Source organism: Vipera berus (assembly GCF_964194415.1).
Source record: "Vipera berus genome assembly, chromosome: Z".
NCBI classification, from domain to species: Eukaryota; Metazoa; Chordata; class Lepidosauria; order Squamata; family Viperidae; genus Vipera; species Vipera berus.
The window spans coordinates 20051436-20072915 of NC_138205.1; the positions used below are offsets into that span (position 1 = coordinate 20051436).

Below are 21480 nucleotides of genomic sequence, written 5' to 3' on the forward strand. Positions count from 1 at the left end.
GTTCCACTGCTGATTACATTTGATCGAGTCTTGGAAAGTTGGGTGGTAATTCAGGAAGCCCCCCCCCTCCGCTTTACAATCCTAGCTGGCACCCAATAAAAATAATCAGAGCAGCAAGAATAATATTTATTATTTGTGACTACACATAATGATAAACTTGAGGGGGGTGAGGGAGGACAGCTAAAACAGTGGGCGTCTCAGAATTCAGAACCATATTAACAAGTTGAAAACTTTTCCAATGGAGGGTGTATTAAGTTCCACTGCTGATTACATTTTATTGAGTCTTGGAAAGTTGGGTGGTAATTCAGGAAGCCCCCCCCTCCCGCTTTATAATCCTAGCTGGCACCCAATAAAAATAATCAGAGCAGCAAGAATAATATTTATTATTTGTGACTACACATAATGATAAACTTGAGGGGGGTGAGGGAGGACAGCTAAAACAGTGGGCGTCTCAGAATTCAGAACCATATTAACAAGTTGAAAACTTTTCCAATGGAGGGTGTATTAAGTTCCACTGCTGATTACATTTGATCGAGTCTTGGAAAGTTGGGTGGTAATTCAGGAAGCCCCCCCCCCTCCGCTTTACAATCCTAGCTGGCACCCAATAAAAATAATCAGAGCAGCAAGAATAATATTTATTATTTGTGACTACACATAATGGTAAACTTGAGGGGGGTGAGGGAGGACAGCTAAAACAGTGGGTGTCTCAGAATTCAGAACCATGTTAACAAGTTGAAAACTTTTCCAATTGTAAAAAAAATTGTAAAAAAAAACAATTCAGTGAACCGCGAAGAACCCGTAATCTGGATCCATACAGGCTATAAAGCAAATGTAATTTCTTGCATTCTGGGGGGGGGGGGGAGAAGGAAGTCCAATTCTGTTGAAGACATTCTGTTGGGTGTAATTTCCAGGGATTGTATTCTATGCCAGAAGAAAACAATCGGGGAAAGTTGGGGGGGGGGGGAAAGGGATCAGCGTTGCTTTTTAATAGAATTCAGGGATTTATCAATAAGTAAACGTTAAGTTCCATTCCTAGTGATTTTTGTGCATGATTCAGAAGATCTAGTCATGTGCCTATTTTCTGCCTACTCATTTCTACTTGTAGTTCTGAGTAAACAGAATTGCCAGCCACCATAGACAAAACCCCATTTTATAGCCAGGAATACTGAGGCTCCAGTAAATGTGCACATATAGGTCAATAGCCTCTGTATTGCTGTCTCGTTAAACCTCAGGGCTTGGAAAACATTGACAATATACAATAGTCATCTTGGAGGTCTACTAGTTGATCCTGATCTTCCAGTTTGGTATCTTTGTCAGTTCAATTTCCCCCATGATGTTCTGACAGATGCTTTCATCAAAGTTAGGAAAAGATTTTAGAACGGTCTAGAATAGAAAGACTGTTGTTGTTGTTTTTTTATGATGCACCCTGAGTTGATAGCAGGGATTTTTAAAAAGAGGGGAAAGGTTTTCCAACATTGGTTTATTTTGGAATATGGGTAGCATCCGCAACATTTCTATGATACTCTCCAAAGTTTACTCTCATTTTGCAGAAATTAACATAGAATTATGATTAGGTTGTCATGTTTCATATGTTAGGTTGCTAATGTGAGTGTGTGGTGCTCTCTTCATTTGTAATGGTTGCTTTTAAAGGAGAGAAGGCGTAATTAACTCTGTGTGTGTGTGTGTGTGAAAGAGAGAAAGGGAGATTTGGCTACAGCAGTTTCCATTTGCACAAGACCTTGATGTGACTTGTTCCAAAAACAAACATGACCTTTCACATGGGTGCTTATGTTACTCAAATTACAGGATAAGGCTGGGGCCCATTACTGCTCTGTGGAGGGCACAAGCAGCCTGCTTTTCTTAACTTCCCATTTCTTAATCTGTTAAAAAAAAGAAACCCTCCATAAAGTAAATCAAAATACTGCCAGTGTCACAATTCTGCATTACGAGTACCTGGAGTGATCTCACCTCTATGTTTTCCTGTTCTTTGTTTTATCTTTGTGTGCAGACTTGCTGTAGCAAGAATATAGAATTAGGGTGGCAATTGGTATCATCTCAGAATAATTGACTCATTTGTGTAGTAAAACCCTTCAGCTTTGTGCTGTCGCAGCTGTCGTGTACACTCATCTTCTTTGGCAATTACTAGTTTAGGTGTATATTATGATGGCACTTACAGAGCCCAATTTGGCATTGATTTTCTTCCCGTTTGTTTTGATATTGTTGCTTTGAAAATATTTATCCATAAAGAAGCAAATCGTTGCGCCTTTCAGGTTTTTTTTTTCTTCCCTTTTTCTTTGGTAAGCTAAGTGTTTGCTGGGCATCCTTTTTTTGAACTCACTTTTTTTTTCTGTGAGGGACACACAATTACCTTTGTTCTCTTTCTATGGGTCACTGCTTCAGAACTAGGCCTCTTTCTGAACATCACTTATGTATTAGTGGTTTTGAGATTGCAAGGATAGAAACAGGAAATCCAGCTGAGTGGGAAACACTCCCTGGAAGTGTGAAGTGGAGTTGTGTTGGAAGGGGATGTTCGTCAAAATAACAGCTTTCCTCCCTAACCGTACTTGGAAATTTGATTCTCAAAAGCAGGGGGGAAAATCCAAACAAATCAGTTGTTTTATTTTCCACAAACCTATGTCCTTGGCCAGGCTTTGAGGAAGCTGGGGGCTGTTGATTAATCTTACACCAGGGAAGCAATTTAGTATTTTGTAAAGTAATCATAATAAGGTTAAAAAAAAGGTATTTGTCTGTTGCTGTTGGAGCCTTGCGGCTGGTGAAGCAAAGGAAACAAGAGGCCCGAATGCTGTGTGTAAAAAGAAAGGAAAATCCGATCAGAGATGAAAGAACTAACCCCCTTCCTGTCTTTAATGAAAGATGTAATCCAGGCTGGAGAGCTTCTTTGTCTTGTGATGAACTGTGTTCCAGAGGTCATCTGAACTGGAGTAACCAAGCAGAGAACTGGGTTTCAACTTGACAAGAAACAGCAAAGGTTGGGAGTGGGGAACAAAACGAAAGTGGGTGGCCCTTTTGTTTCTTTTTTTTTGAGGGATCTAGTTTCTCTGGAGGAAGCTTAATTAGTACATGCTGGACTTCCACATGGAAAAGGGAGTGGGGGGGAGAATTGATCTGCCCTTTAGAAAATTGCTTTTCAGATCTGTTTCATTTCCCAACATGATACTTTCTGAGTGCCAGCCTCAGGGATTATCAAAGAGCCACTGAAGGCTCGTTCCCTTTTTTCTAGTAATCTTGAGTTAGCTTTGATAATTGTTGATTGAATAAACCACAGTCGATTGGTTTTATATTATGCTAAGCCATCAGCTATGGTTCACAAACACAAACCAATGCTTTGATTCATGTCTATGCAAAATTCTTGGCACTCATGGATCACCCCAAGAGGTATCGGTAAATTGGAGGTCTTTATGTGGGTGCTCCATTATTGGAGGTTTTTAAGAAGAAATTGGACAACTATTTGTCTGAAATGGTATAGAGTTTCCTGCTTCAGCAGGGGTTTGGACTAGAAGACCTCTAAGGTCCCTTCCAACTCTGTTATTCTGTTCTATTCTTTTGTTCTAATCCACTTTTTTTTTGAAAAAAATCTTTTTGGAAGCTTGTCTCTTTAGCACTTGTTTGTTTAACTGGTAAGCAGAATTTTTCCTGCTTCCTTCCGGCACCCCTTCCGTATAGAATTGTTATTGTTACACTCCTCAGCACTTTCTGCAGTATAATTTATAGTTTTGGCTGCCGGCTCAGTGTCTGTAAGGAATGCTTTTCCCCATGGGTATTTACAGATCCACAGAGTGAGGTAAAAAAAATAAAAATCAAGATGGCAGCCATAGCAGTGTAATAAGATTTCTGCCTGTTTTATGTTCAATAATGCATGTAAAGAACGGGTGTGCTGTGGTGGCTGCTATCCTGACTTTGCTGACTATATGCCCCCTCCCTTAAGGATGTAGGAGAAGTGAAGGAGAAGGTCACCCATGCCTTGGTTACCTCCCGCTTGAATTACAGGTCGTTCTCCTCTTACAACTGTAATGGAGCTTGCCCAATAAAGTCGTAAGCCATGACAGTCATAAAGCGGGGTCACCCACGTGACTGACCCAATTGTACAACATTTTTGTGGTAGTCATGCTACGGTTGTTAAGCAAACCAATTGTTTGTTATGGGCCTGTTTTGCCTAAACCCAGAAGTAAATGCCAGGCTTGGGCAAAAAAACGTCATTACATGTGGTCATATGACCAGAGGACACTCCAAACAACCGTAAATGCGGGCCAGTTGTTAGGCTCCTGAAATGTCAGTTGACCTCAAGGGGGTGGGAGGGCAGCTGTTGGACTTCAGAACTGAGTCATAAGTCTGTCATAACTTCAAATGGTCATTAAGCGAACAGTCGTAACTCAAGGATTACCTGTAGTGCAATGTGCTCTATATGGAGCTACTTTTGAAGACCACTCAGAAGTCACAACTAGACCAGAATGCGGAGGTGCACACAGAGCTGGATGCCCCTGGATTTGTCCATATAACAGCGGTCCCCAATCTTTCCGGCTCCATAGTCTAGTGGGGGGGCAGGGGGGGAGGACAGTTTCTCACATGCAACCTAGATCCTGTGTATGCACAAATGAAACTTTGCCACCAGTCCATGGACTGGAAGTTGGGGATCCCTGCCATATAATATTTCTGTTGCATGAACTGTACTTGCTCCCAAGTTTCTTCCAGGTGCAATTCAAGGTGATGGTTATTACCTTTAACGCCCTATACAGGTAATCCTCGACTTACAACTTCAATTGAACCCCAAAATTTTCTTGCTAAGCGGAACAGTTGCTAGGTGAGTTTTAACCCATTTTGCAACCTTTCTTGCTGGAGTTACTAAGTGAATAGCTGCAGTTGTTAAGTTAGTAACACAGTTGCTAAGTCAATCTGGCTTCTCCACTGACTTGCTTGTCAGAAGGTTTCCAAAGGCAGGCAGTCATATGATCCCACGACACTGCAACTTGCCATAGATGTAAGTCAGTTTCTAAGCATCTGAATTTTGATCACATATCCGTGGGGATGCTGCAACAGTCGTAAGTGTGAAAAATGGTTACAAGTCACTTTTTTCAGAGCCTAGGTCAAACTTAATTTGAAGTTTAGTAACGGATCATTCAATGAAGAGTTGTAAGTCGAGGATGACACAAGGCCTGGTTATCTACAGACCACCTCTCCTTAAGGATATCTACCCTTCCTACCAGACCAGATAGATGGGAACACTCCTAGTCTAACCACCCCCAACCTTCTGAATAGCATTTAAAACTTGGCTCCCCCCCCCCAAATGCTGGCATAGGGTGAGGCAGGTGAGAGGATTTAATGAGGATGTTGGAAGACTTACTTTGGTGCCAGGTTTTTAATGTTTTTGTTTGTAAAAGATTTGTGTATGATGCTCTTTTTATTGATGTTGTTTTAATTGTTTGAGATTGGGAGCCACCTAGAATTTGACATAAGATGGGTGGCTATATAATTTTTTTTAAAGTAAATAAAGTATATTTTTTTAGTCTGCATTTGAAGGTGCCTCTGTCTGATTTGTGATCCAAAGTTCAGTTGCAGCTTGATTTTACTTTTATTTCCAATCACGTATGCCAGTAAAAAAGGTGTATATAATGGAATATATACCACCCCAATATTTGCCAACACTGTTTATATTAGACAAAGTTAAAGGAAAATGGGAAATTGACAGAGAAACCAAATGGACAAATTTATTTGGCTTTCCAATCCAATTAGATCTCCCTGATCACCCATTAGAGCAGTATTTCTCAATCTAGGCCCCTTGAAGATGTGCGGGCTACCTACCACCAATTCTGGTTAAGGAATTCTGGGAGTTGAAGTCCACACATCTTCAAGTGGCCAAAGTTGAGAAACAGAGCATTAGAGGCCTTTTTTCCTACAAAACATATCTTTGTGCTAAGTGTAATTCCAGACTACCCTGGTGTAAAACGTGGGTAGGCTTCAGGCTTGTAAAATGGCCTTTGTTTTCTGTTTATACGTTTCTTTGCTCTCCTGAGGTCAAGAATCTACCAACTTCAGCTAATGGTTTGAGTAATACACACTTGGAATAATGTTGATCTCCAAGCCTATGTTTGGCATAAGAATCAGAACCAGCACTGAATTGTGTTCCATCATTGACACTGAAGTCCACTTCTGGTTTTCCAACAAACATTATTAATTGAAGAGCCTAGAGTACAGATATCAGCAGTAACTTCTCTCTGTTAAAATAACTAGATGTCAGAAGCTATTATAATCTGAGAACTATACAAATATCTAATAATAAAGGTCACTGTAGTTATGGGCTTCTTCTGAGCTAGACTGAAAAAGGCTAGCCTTGCAAGCTAACCTATCTTACACGGTTGTTATGAAATTATTCAGTTTGGTTTTTTTGCAATTTGACTGTCTAAGACAGACATGTCAAACACAAGGCCCGGGGGCCAGATCCGGCCCGTGAAGTGGTTTCCTGCGGCCTGCGAAGCCATCCTGGAAACAGTGAGGGAATGGCCCCCACTGCCTTGGCCCTGGCCCAGAGACCCTCCTCCTGCCAGACCCTTAGATCTGTCCCACTCCTGCCCAGGCCCCCATAGGTACCCTTGATGCGAACGATGTAGAGCTGGCCATGCCCACCCAATAGGCCATATGCTCTTTAGCTACGCCCACCCAGTAGGCCACGCCCACCCAGACCACACCCACCTGGCCCCCTGAGGGCAACCACAATGCTGATGCGGCCCTCAATGAAATTGAGTTTGACCCCCCCACCCCCCACCCCCACCCCGGTCTAAGAAACACGGCAGAATCTAGGGCAGAATCTAAATATTTATATTGGATTACACATGAGAATTTAAATTTGCCTGATTTAAAAAAAAACTTTGTCTCTGAATTTATAGTTACCTCCAGTTTCAACTCTATGGATGTAAAGATATGTCTGAAGATCCTTTTTTGTTGATGACTTTAGAACTGGTTATTTAGTTATTTCAATATGTCATTATTGCTCATTCATACATTGATTAGGTGGTCTTCACAATGGGCTCAACCTGCAGCTGACTTTGGAGATAATCTAAAATTGCATCTAGTATTAAACATGGCACCAAGATTAGTGGCAGTATGATATGTAAATTAAAGTCACTGCATCACTTGTTGTTAGGCTTCCATGCTGAATTGAAAGAGTTGGACATTCTTTAAAGCAATTCCACAGCATCAGGATATATCAGCCAACACCTGCTTTGCCACAAAGAAGAGGGAGTCAAGCTATTCTCCAAAGCACCTGAAAGCAGGACAAGAAGCAACGGATGGAAACTAGTCAAGGAGAGAAGCAACCTAGAACTAAGGAGAAACTTCCTGACAGTTAGAACAATTAACCAGTGGAACAGCCTGCCTCCAGAAGCGGTGAATGCTCCAACACTGGAAGTTTTTAAGAAGAGACTGGACAGCCATTTGCCTGAAATGGTATAGGGTTTCCTGCCTGAGCAGGGGGTTGGACTAGATGACCTCCAAGGTCCCTTCCAACTTCTTCTTCTACTTCTACTTCTTCTTCTTCTTCTTCTTCTTCTTCTTCTTCTTCTTCTTATTATTATTATTATTATTATTATTATTATTATTATTATTATTATTATTATTATTATTATTATTATTATTAATGCAACCCCCACCTTGTCACAATTCCCCCCCCAAAAAGGTTAAAATGCTTTAGTTTTAATACATCTTCAGTCCCGGCTGAGTGTAGGTCAAAGTTAATTTTTATTTGGAGATTAAACTTTGCTTTACTTTTTGTGATTGCTTTGCTTTTTGTGGTTATTTTTGCTGTTGTTCCAAGTTTACTTAGGATGCTTTTGGTTTTCTCTTGGGTGATTTTTGTGGGCTGCCCTGAGTCCTTTGTAATTAGGGTGGATTGTAAATAGGAAGGAAGGAAGGAAGGAAAGGAAGGAAGGAAGGAAGGAAGGAAGGAAGGAAGGAAGGAAGGAAAGAAGGAAGGAAGGAATTTTTTATACCATTAGACACCATCTTCCTATTTAAACAAAAATGGTGAAAAAACAAGGTTGTCACTCAGCATCTAAATTCCTTGTTGTCTTTCTAAAACAGGAAAACAGGCCTGTTTTTCAAGCCTGGCTGGGCTAGTATAAATGATGCCAACTCTTATGAAGGTCCGGCTCTTAGCCTATCTGTAACCCAGTGCTCTCTCTTTCTCTCTGTCTCTCTTCACTTATATCAGCTTTGCAAATGTTATGTCTTTTCAGAGCCGCCACACAAAATCATTTATCTCTGATGTTCTTGGCTTTGGACTCTCAAATGATGGTGGAGTGCAGTTCCATCCTCCCCAACCAGCTCCAAATGTGTGATCAAAGCAATAGTCTAATAAAACTTGGAGACCCAAACTGAGGATGCATGGAGAGCTGGTTTTCCATTTTTTTTCTACATTCAGTGCCTCTTTTTTGACTATGCTGGCTGAGAGTGATAGGATCTGTAATCCAATGGTAATCCATTGGAATCCTCGGCCTACCACAACTGAGTCCAAAATTTCTGTTGCTAAGCAAGACAGTTATTAAGTGAATTTTACCCCATTTTACAACCTTTCTTGCCTCGGTTATTAAGTGAATCCCTGCTGTTGTTAAGTTAGTAACACGGTTGTTAAGTGAATCTCATTTCCTCATTGACTTTCTTGTCAGAAGTTAGAAAAAGTGATCAGGTGACCCTGGGACCCTGCAATTGCCATACCTCCAAATTTTGATCACATGAGCTTGGGGATGCTGCAACGGTCGTTAAGTGTAAAAAATGATCCTAAGTCACTTTTTTCAGTGCGATTGTAATTTTGAATGATCACCTAACAAACGGTTGTAAGTCGAGGACTATCCTCTGTAGCTAGAAAAAGATTAGATTGGAAACATTTCCTTAAATGGACCGCTTTCCTTTTTGCTGGTGTTGAATTGGTTTGCGAAGCCTTAACTCAGATTCAACATTTCTTCTGCTTCTTTGCTCCTAGGTATCTCTCCTGGCATTGTAGAGCTTGGCAGCTGGGCAAAGGAGGCCAGCCCCTCCAGAGAGATGGGGGATGCTGGGGAAAAGGGTTTGGATAATGATGCCGAAGGAGTATGGAGCCCGGACATCGAGCAGAGTTTCCAGGAGGCCCTGGCAATCTACCCACCCTGTGGGAGGCGCAAAATTATTCTTTCAGACGAGGGAAAGATGTATGGTAGGTAGACATGTGAGCCTCTCCTTCCTTATCCCTGCATTGAGTAGGGGCGGACTAGATAGAAGATCCCTTCCAACCCAATGATTCCCTGTGGAAATGATTTAAAACAATTTTAAAAAAACCAAACAAACATGTAGGATTGGGTTTATTTTGAAAAACAAGGAAAATGGTTCTAATCTCTCCAAAAACATAAAGATAAATGCAAAGTCGGATGCAGATCATATTTGGATGGCATAGTCCTGAATGCAGTGAAACTGTATACAGTGAATCTTCTAATCTTGAGGCTCTGCTAAAGACAAAACAGAGGGAATCAGCGGCATTTCAGGATTAGAAAGATGTTTCTCAACCTTGGCAACCTTAAGACATGTGGACTTTAACTCCCAGAATTCTCCAGCCGGAGGCGTGAGTGAAGTTAGAGCCCAGTACATTTGAATGTGGGTGTGTAGAAATGTGTTGCCTTGGGTGCTGGGAGTGTTTGTTGTGTTTTTCATGATTTTATTGTTATGTGTGCCACTCAGAATTATGGTACATGACATGCGCAGATCTATCTATCCATCCATTCACCCCTCATCTATCTATCTATCTATCTATCTATCTATCTATCTATCTATCTATCTATCTATCTATCCATCCACCCCTTGTCTGTCTGTCTATCTATCTATCTGTCTATATCTATCCATCCACCCGTCTGTCTGTCTGTCTGTCTATCTATCTATCTATCTATCTATCTATCTATCTATCTATCTATCTATCCATCCATCCATCCCTAACCCTAAAATCTGGGAACCTAATTATCCAAATGATCCAAAATTTGGGACACCTGACATCCCTCTGGTAATGTAGCCATTTGGTTTACCAACAATGGCATGGCCAGACCGAATGACCTGCAAAAGTGTCCCTGTCCCACACGGAGCTCAGAATGGCAGATAATATTCTTGATTTCCTAATTGTTTTTCTTATTTTCTCTTTTCCCATTTTTTTTTCTCTTGTCTTGTAGGTCGTAATGAGCTCATTGCCCGTTACATTAAGTTGAGGACTGGGAAAACACGGACAAGGAAACAGGTAAACTAGAAGGGTTTGGCAGGGAGTTATAAGCCACAAGAAAAAAAAACCTTGAGAGACTTGGAATGAAATCTGCCGCTTCCTTCTTCAAACCATTTCATGTTTTGTCTCTCTTTGAATCCTTTCTCAGGTCTCCAGTCATATCCAGGTGTTGGCCCGGCGAAAAACACGAGAGATTCAAGCCAAGCTCAAAGTGAGAGATTTCCCTACCACTTTTGACTAATTCCTGCTAAGCTTATACATCCATCCTTCTGAAAGAATGACTCATAATGATTTGGGTGCATGGCTCTGTATCTGATAAAAGTATCTAAACTCAGTATGCAAGCAAAATGTCACCTTTTTTCCTAATCTTCTGTACCCACCCATCCCAAGGCAGGTTGAAAGGGTCACAGCAGATAAGGAAAGAGATGGTTTCGGGTGTATGGGTTGGACTGCATTCCAGTAAATGGAATATGTAACCTGACAAGGATAGGATGAAGTGTTAGAAATTTGAATTACAATTCTCAGGTAGCAAGGAATGGAATTTAGTGGAAGGCATAATAATTGGGAGAAAAAGTTAATTGCAAATCTGGAGTCCTAGTTTTCTTGAGATGATGGGATCTCTCTTGATTTTGTTTAAATTTTTCTGAGGTGATGTAGACTTTTTTTTTAAGTGTCTAGGCTGGAAAGATTCTAGATACAATTCTTGACTGTTTGCTTTAATGAAGGGGTTGAGGCTAGTGATATCAAACCCACCCAACGTGACATGATCTGAGAATACCTGAAGCTAAGCGGGTCTCGGTTTGGTCAGCACATAGATGGGGATCCAATTGTGAACCCAATGTGCAGCACCCTGAATTCCATCATGGAAGAGCTGTCAGATAACTGATAGACATGTTAGCACAGCACAGTGAAAAAGAAAGCTTGGAGAAAGAGAGTACATGAGTGGAGCCAATTTTTATTACAAAATAAGGGAGGGACCTTGGAGGTCTTCTAGTCCAACCCCCTAATCAGGCAAGAAACCCTATACCAGTTCAGACAGATGGTTGTCCCAATCTCTTCTTTTAATCCTTCATGCTCCACATTTTACGCGAAGTTGCAGACCAGCAGATGTGAATTCAAAATGGCTGTCATTTTGAACGCCTTTAAGCCTGCAATCAACCGGGCACTGTAACCCACAACAAATTCAAAATACAGTGCCAGGTTTCAAGCACCACATGGTAGTCTTCTAGGTCTGATCAGAGACAAGCATGTATTTAGCTTTTACTCAGTCAAATATATAAGAGATGGCTGAGGCTGGTAATGAATAGAGGAGTGCAAGGAAGGAAGGAAGGAAGGAAGGAAGGAAGGAAGGAAGGAAGGAAGGAAGGAAGGAAGGAAGGAAGGAAGACTGACTTCTGGATATCCCAGAATGACACTTGTCATAGGAAGCCCACTGCAATTTCAATGCACGCAAGGTTTCCTTGGTAGAGTAATCCTTGCAGAAAGGGCAACCTGAGTTCCTAAAGCAAAAGAAATGAGCTCCTAAAATACAGAACCTGTCTTTCTTTCCTGCCTCACTCTGCCGCCCAGGATCAAGTGGCAAAGGACAAAGCACTTCAGAGCATGGCAGCCATGTCTTCTGCTCAGCTTGTTTCGGCCACTGTCCTCCAGGAGAAACTAGGCCTGTCGGAAGCCCACTATCCACCCAGCAACACCACCGTAAGCATATGTGTGTGTGTGTGGGGGAAGGCTGTGAGCTGGGATTTCTCTGAAGCTCTTTTCAGGGGAACTCTCATGCTGCAGATTTCAGATTGGAGTTTGTGGCAGTTTAACCCTTGGCTTCCCCTGAAGAATCTGGGAAATTGTGGTTTGGGGAGCTTCCAGGAATGTTCTTCCTGAAAAGCATTGTCTGAGGAAAGACCAGGTTGTCAACTGATCTGCTTAAGTAGGACATTTGTCTGGTGAAAGAACTCTCTTTATTTAGTTATCTGACTCTCTATAGTCCTTGATTTTCGTTATATGCCTCTACATGTAGTCCTCGACTTACAACAGACCCCAAAATAGATACTTCTGACCTAGATTCGAAGTTCTGATGCCTAGTCCCCCACTGCAGTCACATGATCCTATTTTGGGCGCATGGCAACCAGCCCATATTTACAGCTGTTTGCAGCATCCCACGGTCACATGACCACGATTTATGACACTTTTTTCCCACAGAATCTGGCATTTACTTCCAGTTTCCAGCACAAAATGCCCAGTGAAGACAATGGATTTGTTTAAAAACCATGGCTTTAATGATCACCAGAAAAAATGTTGTTAAATTGGATTGGTCACATGATGACCCACTTAATGGCTGGCATAACTTATGACCGTAATTCCAGGCTTAATTACAATCATGAATTGAGGACTACCTGTAGCTGATAAATTGGCATCAAGTTTATCAGAATATTTTTAAGCAAATAGCACAGATTTTCTGTTATGCCTGTATCATAGTAGGTGTTCTCTTTTATTTATGTAAGAGAATGCTTTTTCTAACAGTGTTTGCAATCTATAAAACTTACATGCGTTCCCTTTAAAAACAAATCATCATTACATTGAATCACGGACACTGTTTTGGTCAATTAAAGAATATTTCCATATTTGCAAAAGAGGTTTGGTTTGTATTATATAGTATAGGCATGGTATGAATATTTTAAATAGCAACAGACTTATTTAGACTTACATACCGCTTCACAGTGCTTTACAGCCCTCTCTAAGCGGTTTACAGAGTCAGCATATTACCCCCAACAATCTGGGTCCTCATTGTAACAACCTTAGAAGGAATGGAAGGCTGAGTCAACCTTGAGCCAGTGAGAATCAAACTGCTGACAGTCGGCAGGATTAGCCTGCAATACTGCATTCTAACCACTGCGCCACCAGGGCTCTCTCTTTCTAAATGTTTTTTCTGGTTTCAGCAATCCACCGACTTTTTCCATTTCTGGGCAGGGGATGTAAACCAAGGCCAATCTACTCCAGAGTAAGTTTTGGATTAATCTTTTTGCAACTAGCATGTTCATGTCTATCTTTGGTGCATTTTCTATGGAAGTGCTAGATTTCAATTCTTTCAATGTGTCCTCCCTTTCTTCAGTATCAAGCCCATCCTCCAGCCGCCATATCCCATCACACCAATTGCGGCATCACCTGCTGCTCCAGGTAAGCATCATTACTATTTCCATCGCCCATTTGTTACTTTACAGGTAGTCCTCATAGAATGACTATCCGTTCAGTGAGTGCGTTCAGTGTTACGATGGCACTGAACAAGGGGGAACTTGCGACAGGCCCTTGTCGTTGTGATCATTGCAACATCCACCCAGTCACACGATTGTGATCTGGATGCTTGGCAACCAACTTACAGTTACGATGTGGCAGTTTCCTGTGACCACCGTTTGCAACCTTCTCTGCTATCTTCCAACAAGCAAAGTCAATAGGGAAGCCAGCAGGAGGTCACAAATAGCAATTTCATGAATACGGGATGCTGTGACCATGTTGGGATTCACCTAACAACAGCAACTGGGATTGCCACAAGTCAATCCGGTCATGTAATGTCACTCTCTGTAACTGTATTGTTGCTGGTCCCAATTACCATCATTAAGAAAGGGCTATCTGTACTACTAAAATGGAGATACGTTCCATTAGCCACAGGTCTTTTTCTCTTGGCTTGTCAGGTTATCCTACCACTCCAGGGAGGGGCTCTTGTCTCCCCACCACAACTACCTCTTGGCCGGGAAGTCATATTGGTACAGAAACACTGCGACTGGTGGAGTTCACTGCTTTTGTGGAGCGGCAGAGTGAACGAGATACGGTAAAAACGGTGCACGTGTGTTGCCCTTCAGTGCTCCCTTGCTGTTCCTATCTGTTGGAATAAACCTGCCTTAAAAAGTTTGAGGAATGGTAAAAACTGACTATAATAAGATCGAAGCTAGAGAAACAATGCTAGGTCCTGCTTGGTGGTGAAACTCAGTAACCAATTTGGGATAGTAACAAGTCTTTCTACCAAATGCTCCAGAGTTATTAAGAGAATAATAAGAACAAAAAAATATTATTTGCTTCATCCAGAAAAGACCGGATAAACAGGATAGACTTCATGGAGGAAAGATAGGTTATCACGATCAGTTGGAATGGATTGGGAATAAAGGTAAAACAACCAGATGAAGTAAAGATCAAGTTTTATCTTTAAGATGCTAGCAGGTCCATTACCATCTGGAGGTCAAACCTGAAAAATTGTATGGGTAAAACCTAACTGTCTTAAATTTGGCAGGAAGTTTGGAAGGAAAAATGTTAGCTTAGCTCTAGATAATAGTAGGTAAATGTATTTATATGTTATGCTAAGCATCATTTGCTTAACCATGATTTATCGAATGCATCATAAATAGTTGGTCTCACCCAACATATTAAGGCAATGTTTCTCTATCTTGGCAACTTGGAGACATGTGGACTTCAACTCCTAGAATTCCACATTGGCTAGGGAATTCTGGGAGTTGAAGTCCACATATCTTCAAGTTGTTGAGGTTGAGAAACTCTGCACTAAGGTCTGAAAACATGGATTTCAAACAAAAACGGCTGGATTCATACAGATACAAATCCAAGGTGCAGACTTCTGACTCTCAGCCTCTATCTATCTATCTATCTATCTATCTATCTATCTATCTATCTATCTATCTACTGATTCAGCAAATTTATCTGGGGGAAAAAAACCTTTCACCTATCTCATGCCCACTTGGTGGAGCAGTGGGCTAATGCCTCCTTAAGTAACACCAGCTGCCTGCCATTAGTGCAGGTTCGAGTCCCACCAGGCTCAAGGTTGACTCAGCCTTCCATCCTTCCGAGGTAGGTAAAATGAGGACCCAGATTGTTGGGGGCAATAAGCTGACTTTGTAATAATACCGCTTGGGGGCCCCCGAAAGCCCTAATAAGCAGGCATATAGATAGAATGAAGGCTATTGCTAAGCACATTGATTTGTGCTTCTTAGATTGTAAGCCGCCCTGAGTCTTCGGAGAAGGGTGGGATATAAATGGGATTTAAAAAAAACCAACTTAATTACACTGGAAGTTCAATCCAGGATGTCTGAGGAGTTCCAAGTTGGAAAGGCTATGCCTATTAATGACAGTCTATCAGGGAAATGCCATTGTATGCAGATCTTGAAATTGCTGAGTGACCGTGTATAAGGTCTGCCATACATCAGGATAGTCCCAATCTTGCACTAGCCTAATGCTCTACCAGTAAACAGTATCCTTGTTCTCCGTTGCATCTTTGTATACAGAGGGGACACACTTTCTGGTACGGTTTGCCTGCCTCTCAACAAGTTCCCAAGAGCTCCAGAAAATGGTTTGTGAGATGATGCAGCGCTGACTTGGCTTTCTCTTCTCCATAGTGTAAGCAGCAGCATCGTTTCGTTCACATTGACCCAACACCCACCTCTGAGCCACCGCTGGAGATGGTGGACGTACGCCAGATCTATGACAAATTTCCAGAGAAGGGAGGTGGACTGCGAGATCTGTATGATCAAGGGCCTCCTCATGCTTTCTTCCTGGTTAAATTCTGGGTAAGAACTCTTCTACTCATTGAATCCCCAAATCAGGGGTCTTCAAACTTGGCCCTTTTATGACTCGTGGACTTCAGTGCCTGGCTGAGGAATTCTGGGAACTGAAGTCCACGAGTCATAAAAGGGCCAAGTTTGAAGACCCCTGCCCCAAATCATCAGGAATGCAAGCAGGCTGTGCTGGGAAACACTTATGATCAGTGCTCAAACCGTGTGTTTGGTTGGTATCAGGAACCAGGTTGCAGGGGTCAGTGGATAAGATTTGGAGCGGAGTCCGCAATTAACCTGATGTATTCCAGATGCTTAGCAGTCTAAATCCCATCTGCTCTGATTAGTATGGCTAGTGGCAAGGACTTGTAAGTTGTAGTTCAAACCTTTGCAAGTTGCTTATCCATGTTTCAGACGTTCAGAGCGGGTAGTTGGGTCATATGGTGCAGAATGCGGCCGCGCGAGTTGTGATGGGAGTCTCCCGATACTCCCGTGTAACACCTCCGCGAGCTGCATTGGCTTCCAGTTGCCCTCCGGGTGAGATTCAAGGTGCTGGTGATGACCTATAAAGCCCTAAATGGCTTGGGTCCGGGTTATCTAAGGGAACACCTGCTGCTGGCATCAACTTCCCATCATCCTGTGCGCTCCCATAGGGAGGGCCTCCATAGGGTGCCGCTGGTCAGGGAATGCCGGTGGGTGATCCCCAGAGGGAGGGCATTCTCTGTGGGCGCGCCTGCCCTATGGAATGATTTACCTGTGGAACTCCGGACTGCCCCCGACCTGCGCTCGTTTCGCCGGGACCTGAAAACCTGGCTTTTCGATCTATCTGGCCTGGACTGAGGGGGGTTTTAGTTTTAAGTTTTAACATTGTTTTATTGTTGGGCTATTATTAATTTAATTCTTTTAAATTCTATTTGTATCTTAATTTATATAGTCTTTTCAATATTGCCCTGTAAACCGCCCTGAGTCCTTCGGGAATAGGGCGGTATAGAAACCTAATTAAATAAATAAAATAAATAAATATGCGGTAGGTAGACCACATTTGAGCCCAAATTTCTGTTGCTAAGCGTGACAGCAGTTCAGTGAGCTTTGCCCCATTTTACGACCTTTCTTGGCACAGTTGTTAAGTGAATCACCGCAGTTGTTAAATTAGTAACACAGTTGTAAAGTGAATCCGGCTTCCCCACTGACTTTGCTTGTCAGAAGGTCACCCAAGGGAATCACATGACCTCAGGACATTCCAACTGTCATAAATATGAGTCAGTTGCCAAGCATCTGAATCTTGGATCACATGACGATGGGGATGGTTGTAGGTATGAAGGAACAGTCCTAAGTCACTTTTTTCCAGTGCCGTAGTAACTTTCAGTGGTCACTTAGTGAACTGTAGTAAGTCAAGGACCACCTACATCTGAAAAGAGTCACCCCACATCTCTCAGAATGGCTTGCTGCAACACACACACACACACACACACACACACACACACACACACAGACAGACATATACGTTGCTTAGCAGTAGCAGTCAAAAACTAAGCTAATGAATTAAAGAGCTCCTTGTTGGTTGGTGTTTGACCTCAGTACAAATCCCTTTTCAATTACAGAGAGTGGCAATCCTCAAGTCTTACTCTCTCACAGCTAGTAAATTAGAAACAGGGAGGCTTTATCAATATAGCTGTTGCGGAGATATTTGGATTCTGACCCTGTGTAATTATAAGTCACTTTAGACAGCTTTATATCAAGAGCAAATATTAGAACTGTTGGATGCATTAAAACTTTATATTGCCTGCCCAGCCACATACTTCCACATGCAGCATAAAGTGCTCCAGGTCACGTCTTCATGTTCAAAACAACATCATTATTTTTAAAATCAACAACAGCTGAATGTAGTATTGTTAGATATTTATCATTTGTGCTCAATACAAATCAAAAATAATTCTTATTTATTCTTTTATTTACACTTTATTTGGATTCTGGGGTGTACGCTGTCCTTCCATATAGCTAGTCTTCAACTTACAACCATCTGTTTATGGATAGATGACAGATAGATAGATAGATAGATAGATAGATAGATAGATAGATAGATAGATAGATAGATAGATAGATAAGATAGATAGATAGATAGATAGATAGATAGATAGATAGATAGATAGATAGATAGATGATAGATTGATAGATAGATAGATAGATAGATAGATAGATAGATAGATAGATAGATGATAGATAGATAGATAGATAGACAGACAGACAGACAGACAGACAGACAGACAACCTTTATTGTCATTTTTTTACTGTGGGCACAATAAAAATGAAATTTAGTTGCTTGCTCTCAAGTGTACACATACATGACACACATTTAAGCATACTATAAACAACATACGTATAGACCTACACCGTTACATATAAGTAACATATAAGTATTAATCACTGTCCATCTTGAATACATAACGGAAGGAGGAAGCTTTAGAGTTCACAAGGTTAACACTGTATGGAACGAAACTGTGACCGAATCTAGATGTTCTGCTGCAGATACCACGAAGCCTCCTCCCAGAAGGTAACAAGCAAAACAGGTTGTGAAGAGGATGTGTAGTGTCCCAGACAATATTGACTGTTCATAGTTAAAACAGCACTGGAAAAAGTGATTTATGACCCATTTTCAACTGACCCTTACGACAGTTGCAGCAGCTCCGTGGTCATGTGATCAAAATTCAGATGGTTGGTAACTGGCATTTATGACTGTTAACAGTATCCCGGGATCATGTGATTGCCATTTGCAACCTTCCTAGCCAGCTTTCAACAAGCAAAATCAATGGAGGAAGCTGGATTGTGAGTTACATAACTGCAATGATTCGCTTAACAAAACTTGCAAAAATGGTTGTAAAATTGGCCACGAATCACTGAACAACCTCTTTGCTTAACAATAGAAATTCTGGTCCCAATTGTGGTTGTAAATTGAGGATTACCTGTATATTCTAGGAAAATTATAAGTAAGGCCATTAAGATGAGCAATTTCTTTTTCTCTGCTGTTTGCTCCCAGCTTCAGAAATAAATAGATGCGTTGCTTAAATAACTGGGGATGTCATTTTACTACTCTAGAGCAGGGGTCCCCAAACTCTAGGCTGCGGCCCTACCTATTCGGAATGGGGTCGCACGAGTGGCTGGCTGGAGTACGTACGCATGTAGCTCAAGTTCTGCAAGTAGTGGGCTTGCCACTTGCTCAAGTTCGATCTGCGTGCGTACATGCCACCACTCGTGCAAGTCGAGCTGTACGCACGTGCATGGCCCAATTCCCTTCTCCCCCCCCCCCACCCAGCCGGGCCGCCAAGCTGCAAAGGTTGGGGACTGCTGCTCTAGAGAATAACACTCACTGATCTTTTCCCACCCTTGCATCAGTCGTTAAAAACAGTTCTGATTCTCTTTTTCCAATCTCTTGCTCTAGGCTGACCTAAGCTTTTCCCTCCTTGAAGAAGAACCTGGAGGCACAGGAGGGGCCTTCTATGGGGTGAGCAGCCGATACGAGGGCCCACGGGCTCTGACTCTCAGTTGCACCTCCAAAGTCTGCTCGTTTGGCAAACAGGTGGTGGAAAAACTGGAGGTGGGTGTGGTGAGGGAGGAGCTGTGAGACTGAGGGCAGAGATGAGGGTGGCCATGCTGGGTCAAGCCAGGGTGGGATGCGGGGAGCAGAGTGTTGTAAATTTATGGCTAAGAAACCCAGCCATAGAATTTAAAGGTTGTTGCATGCAACCATGCTAAAAAAACTGCCTTGTTCCAAATCTGACTACTGTATTTGGCCTGTTAGCAGAACAGCATTATTCAGCCTTGGAAACACTTGACATTCTCCAGCAGAAAAATGGAAGGAGATAGACAGTATTGTCAAAGTCTGGAATATCTTATCCGATTCAGTTGTTTCAGCTATTAACTTTCACAGTTTTAATTCTAATCAACTTCTGTGGACCTCACCCCATATTGCTTTGGTGGAGCAGTGGGCTAATGCCTCCTTAAGTAACACCAGCTGCCTGCAATTAGTGCAGGTTCGCGTCCCACCAGGCTCAAGGTTGACTCAGCCTTCCATCCTTCCGAGGTAGGTAAAATGAGGACCCAGATTGTTGGGGGCAATAAACTGACTTTGTAATAATGCCGCTTGGGGTGTGTGTGAAAGCCCTAACAAGCAGGCATATACTGTACATAGAATGAAGGCTACTGCTAAGCTTGTAAGCTGCCCTGAGTCTTCGGAGAAGGGCGGGATATAAATGGAAATAAAATAAATAAAATAAAATAAATAAAAATATTTAAGAGTTTCCTAAGGGGGTGTGCGTACATGCACTAGCATGCCTATCATCCCTGTCACTAATTTCATTTTAGTTTTTTTTTCATTTTGCTCGTTTGAATTTGTAATTTTCGTTTGACAGATAAATAAAATAAAATTAAAATAAATAGAGATGGAGATCAGGGATTTTCTCTCTGTGTTCATGGGCTAGAGGCAGAATCCAAAGTAGCACTTTACAGGTTTTGGGAATCTGACTTCCAGTGTTGGCAAAATGAATTGTGGTCTGGAGGGACCACACAAAGTTCCATCTTGCCTGATCTTAGAAGATAAAGGGAAGAGTGAGGGAAATAATCAACAGGAGAAAAATCACTAGGAAATCCTCTGAGGATCTCCTTGTAATTCCTTTTGGCTTCCTCGATCCTTCTCGAGACAAGGGTAACTTTCAGGATCTGCAGGAGAGAGACCAAAACTACGGCTACTTTTCACACTGCGAATGTCTTGGTCTAGGCCGGTCTTTCTAACTCGTGTGTTCTTTACTTGTACTGGAGTTGAATTCCCATAATCCCCCAGCCAGCAAGACTATAATCCATAGTGGTTGCTAGCTTTAGGGTGTCATACTTAAACCAGCCCTGGTATTGAATATGACTTCTACATCAGCGTTTCCCAACCTTAGGAACTTGAAGATGCGTGGACTTCAACTCCCAGAATTCCCCAGCCAGCTATGCTGGCTGGGGAATTCTGGGAGTTGAAGTCCACGCATCTTCAAGTTCCTAAGGTTGGGAAACGCTGTTCTACATAATAATCTCTTTTTGCATCGTAAGCAAGCAAAACCCCAGGAACAGATTCATTTTGGGTTTGCGCAGGAAAGGCTTTCAGAGCAAAGGCATTGCTTTAAAAAAACTAAGCTCAAAACCCACTAACTATTAAGAGTTTTAGGCCCTATATGTATGCAGGTATATTGAACTCCAGGGGAATAATGCAGAACAAGTTTGGCCTTATGTTACAGATTATTTTTTGGCAGAAAACTTACCACAGCAAGAACTGGATGGGCCAAAATCTTTCCCCTTGGTGTGCTAGATTTTTTTATTTTATTTTTTTAATCTACAGATATTAGTGCAGTGTTTCTCAAAATGGGCAACATTCAGATGTGTGGACTTCAACTCCCGAAATGCTCTAGTCAGCCTTGCCAATTCCGGGTGTTGAAGTCCACACATCTTGCCGAGTAACACGAAATCAGATGTTTTAGTGTCGTTTGCCTGTAGAAGCAAAAGATCTGGGCTTCATAAAATTAGGCTTGGGGAAGTAAAGCTGAAGTGATTTAAGACAGTGATGGAAAAATCTGGATGAGAGATAGGCAAAAGAACTGGGGGGGTGGGGGTGTTATTGGATTTCTTTTTCCCAAAAAAAAAGTGTCCCTGTTGTCAATG

General features: G+C 41.9%; 1 protein-coding gene across 4 annotated transcripts in view; it reads left to right on the forward strand.

Annotated features, from left to right (window-relative positions):
- The window catches only part of LOC308677285 (transcriptional enhancer factor TEF-4-like), a 28235-nt gene that overhangs the window by 1447 nt on the left and 5308 nt on the right, over positions 1-21480 (forward strand). For 2 of the 4 annotated variants that reach the window (XM_081343547.1, XM_081343545.1), the window contains exons 2-10: positions 8990-9199; positions 10197-10261; positions 10392-10454; positions 11813-11941; positions 13177-13238; positions 13350-13414; positions 13927-14063; positions 15634-15804; positions 19226-19381. In XM_081343547.1, the coding sequence (XP_081199673.1) occupies positions 9052-9199; positions 10197-10261; positions 10392-10454; positions 11813-11941; positions 13177-13238; positions 13350-13414; positions 13927-14063; positions 15634-15804; positions 19226-19381 (996 nt within the window). In that variant the 5' untranslated portion in view covers positions 8990-9051. Of the gene's footprint in view, positions 1-2795; positions 2990-8989; positions 9200-10196; positions 10262-10391; positions 10455-11812; positions 11942-13176; positions 13239-13349; positions 13415-13926; positions 14064-15633; positions 15805-19225; positions 19382-21480 lie in introns of those variants that run through there. The other 2 variants (XM_081343546.1, XM_081343548.1) reach the window with 2 other exon arrangements.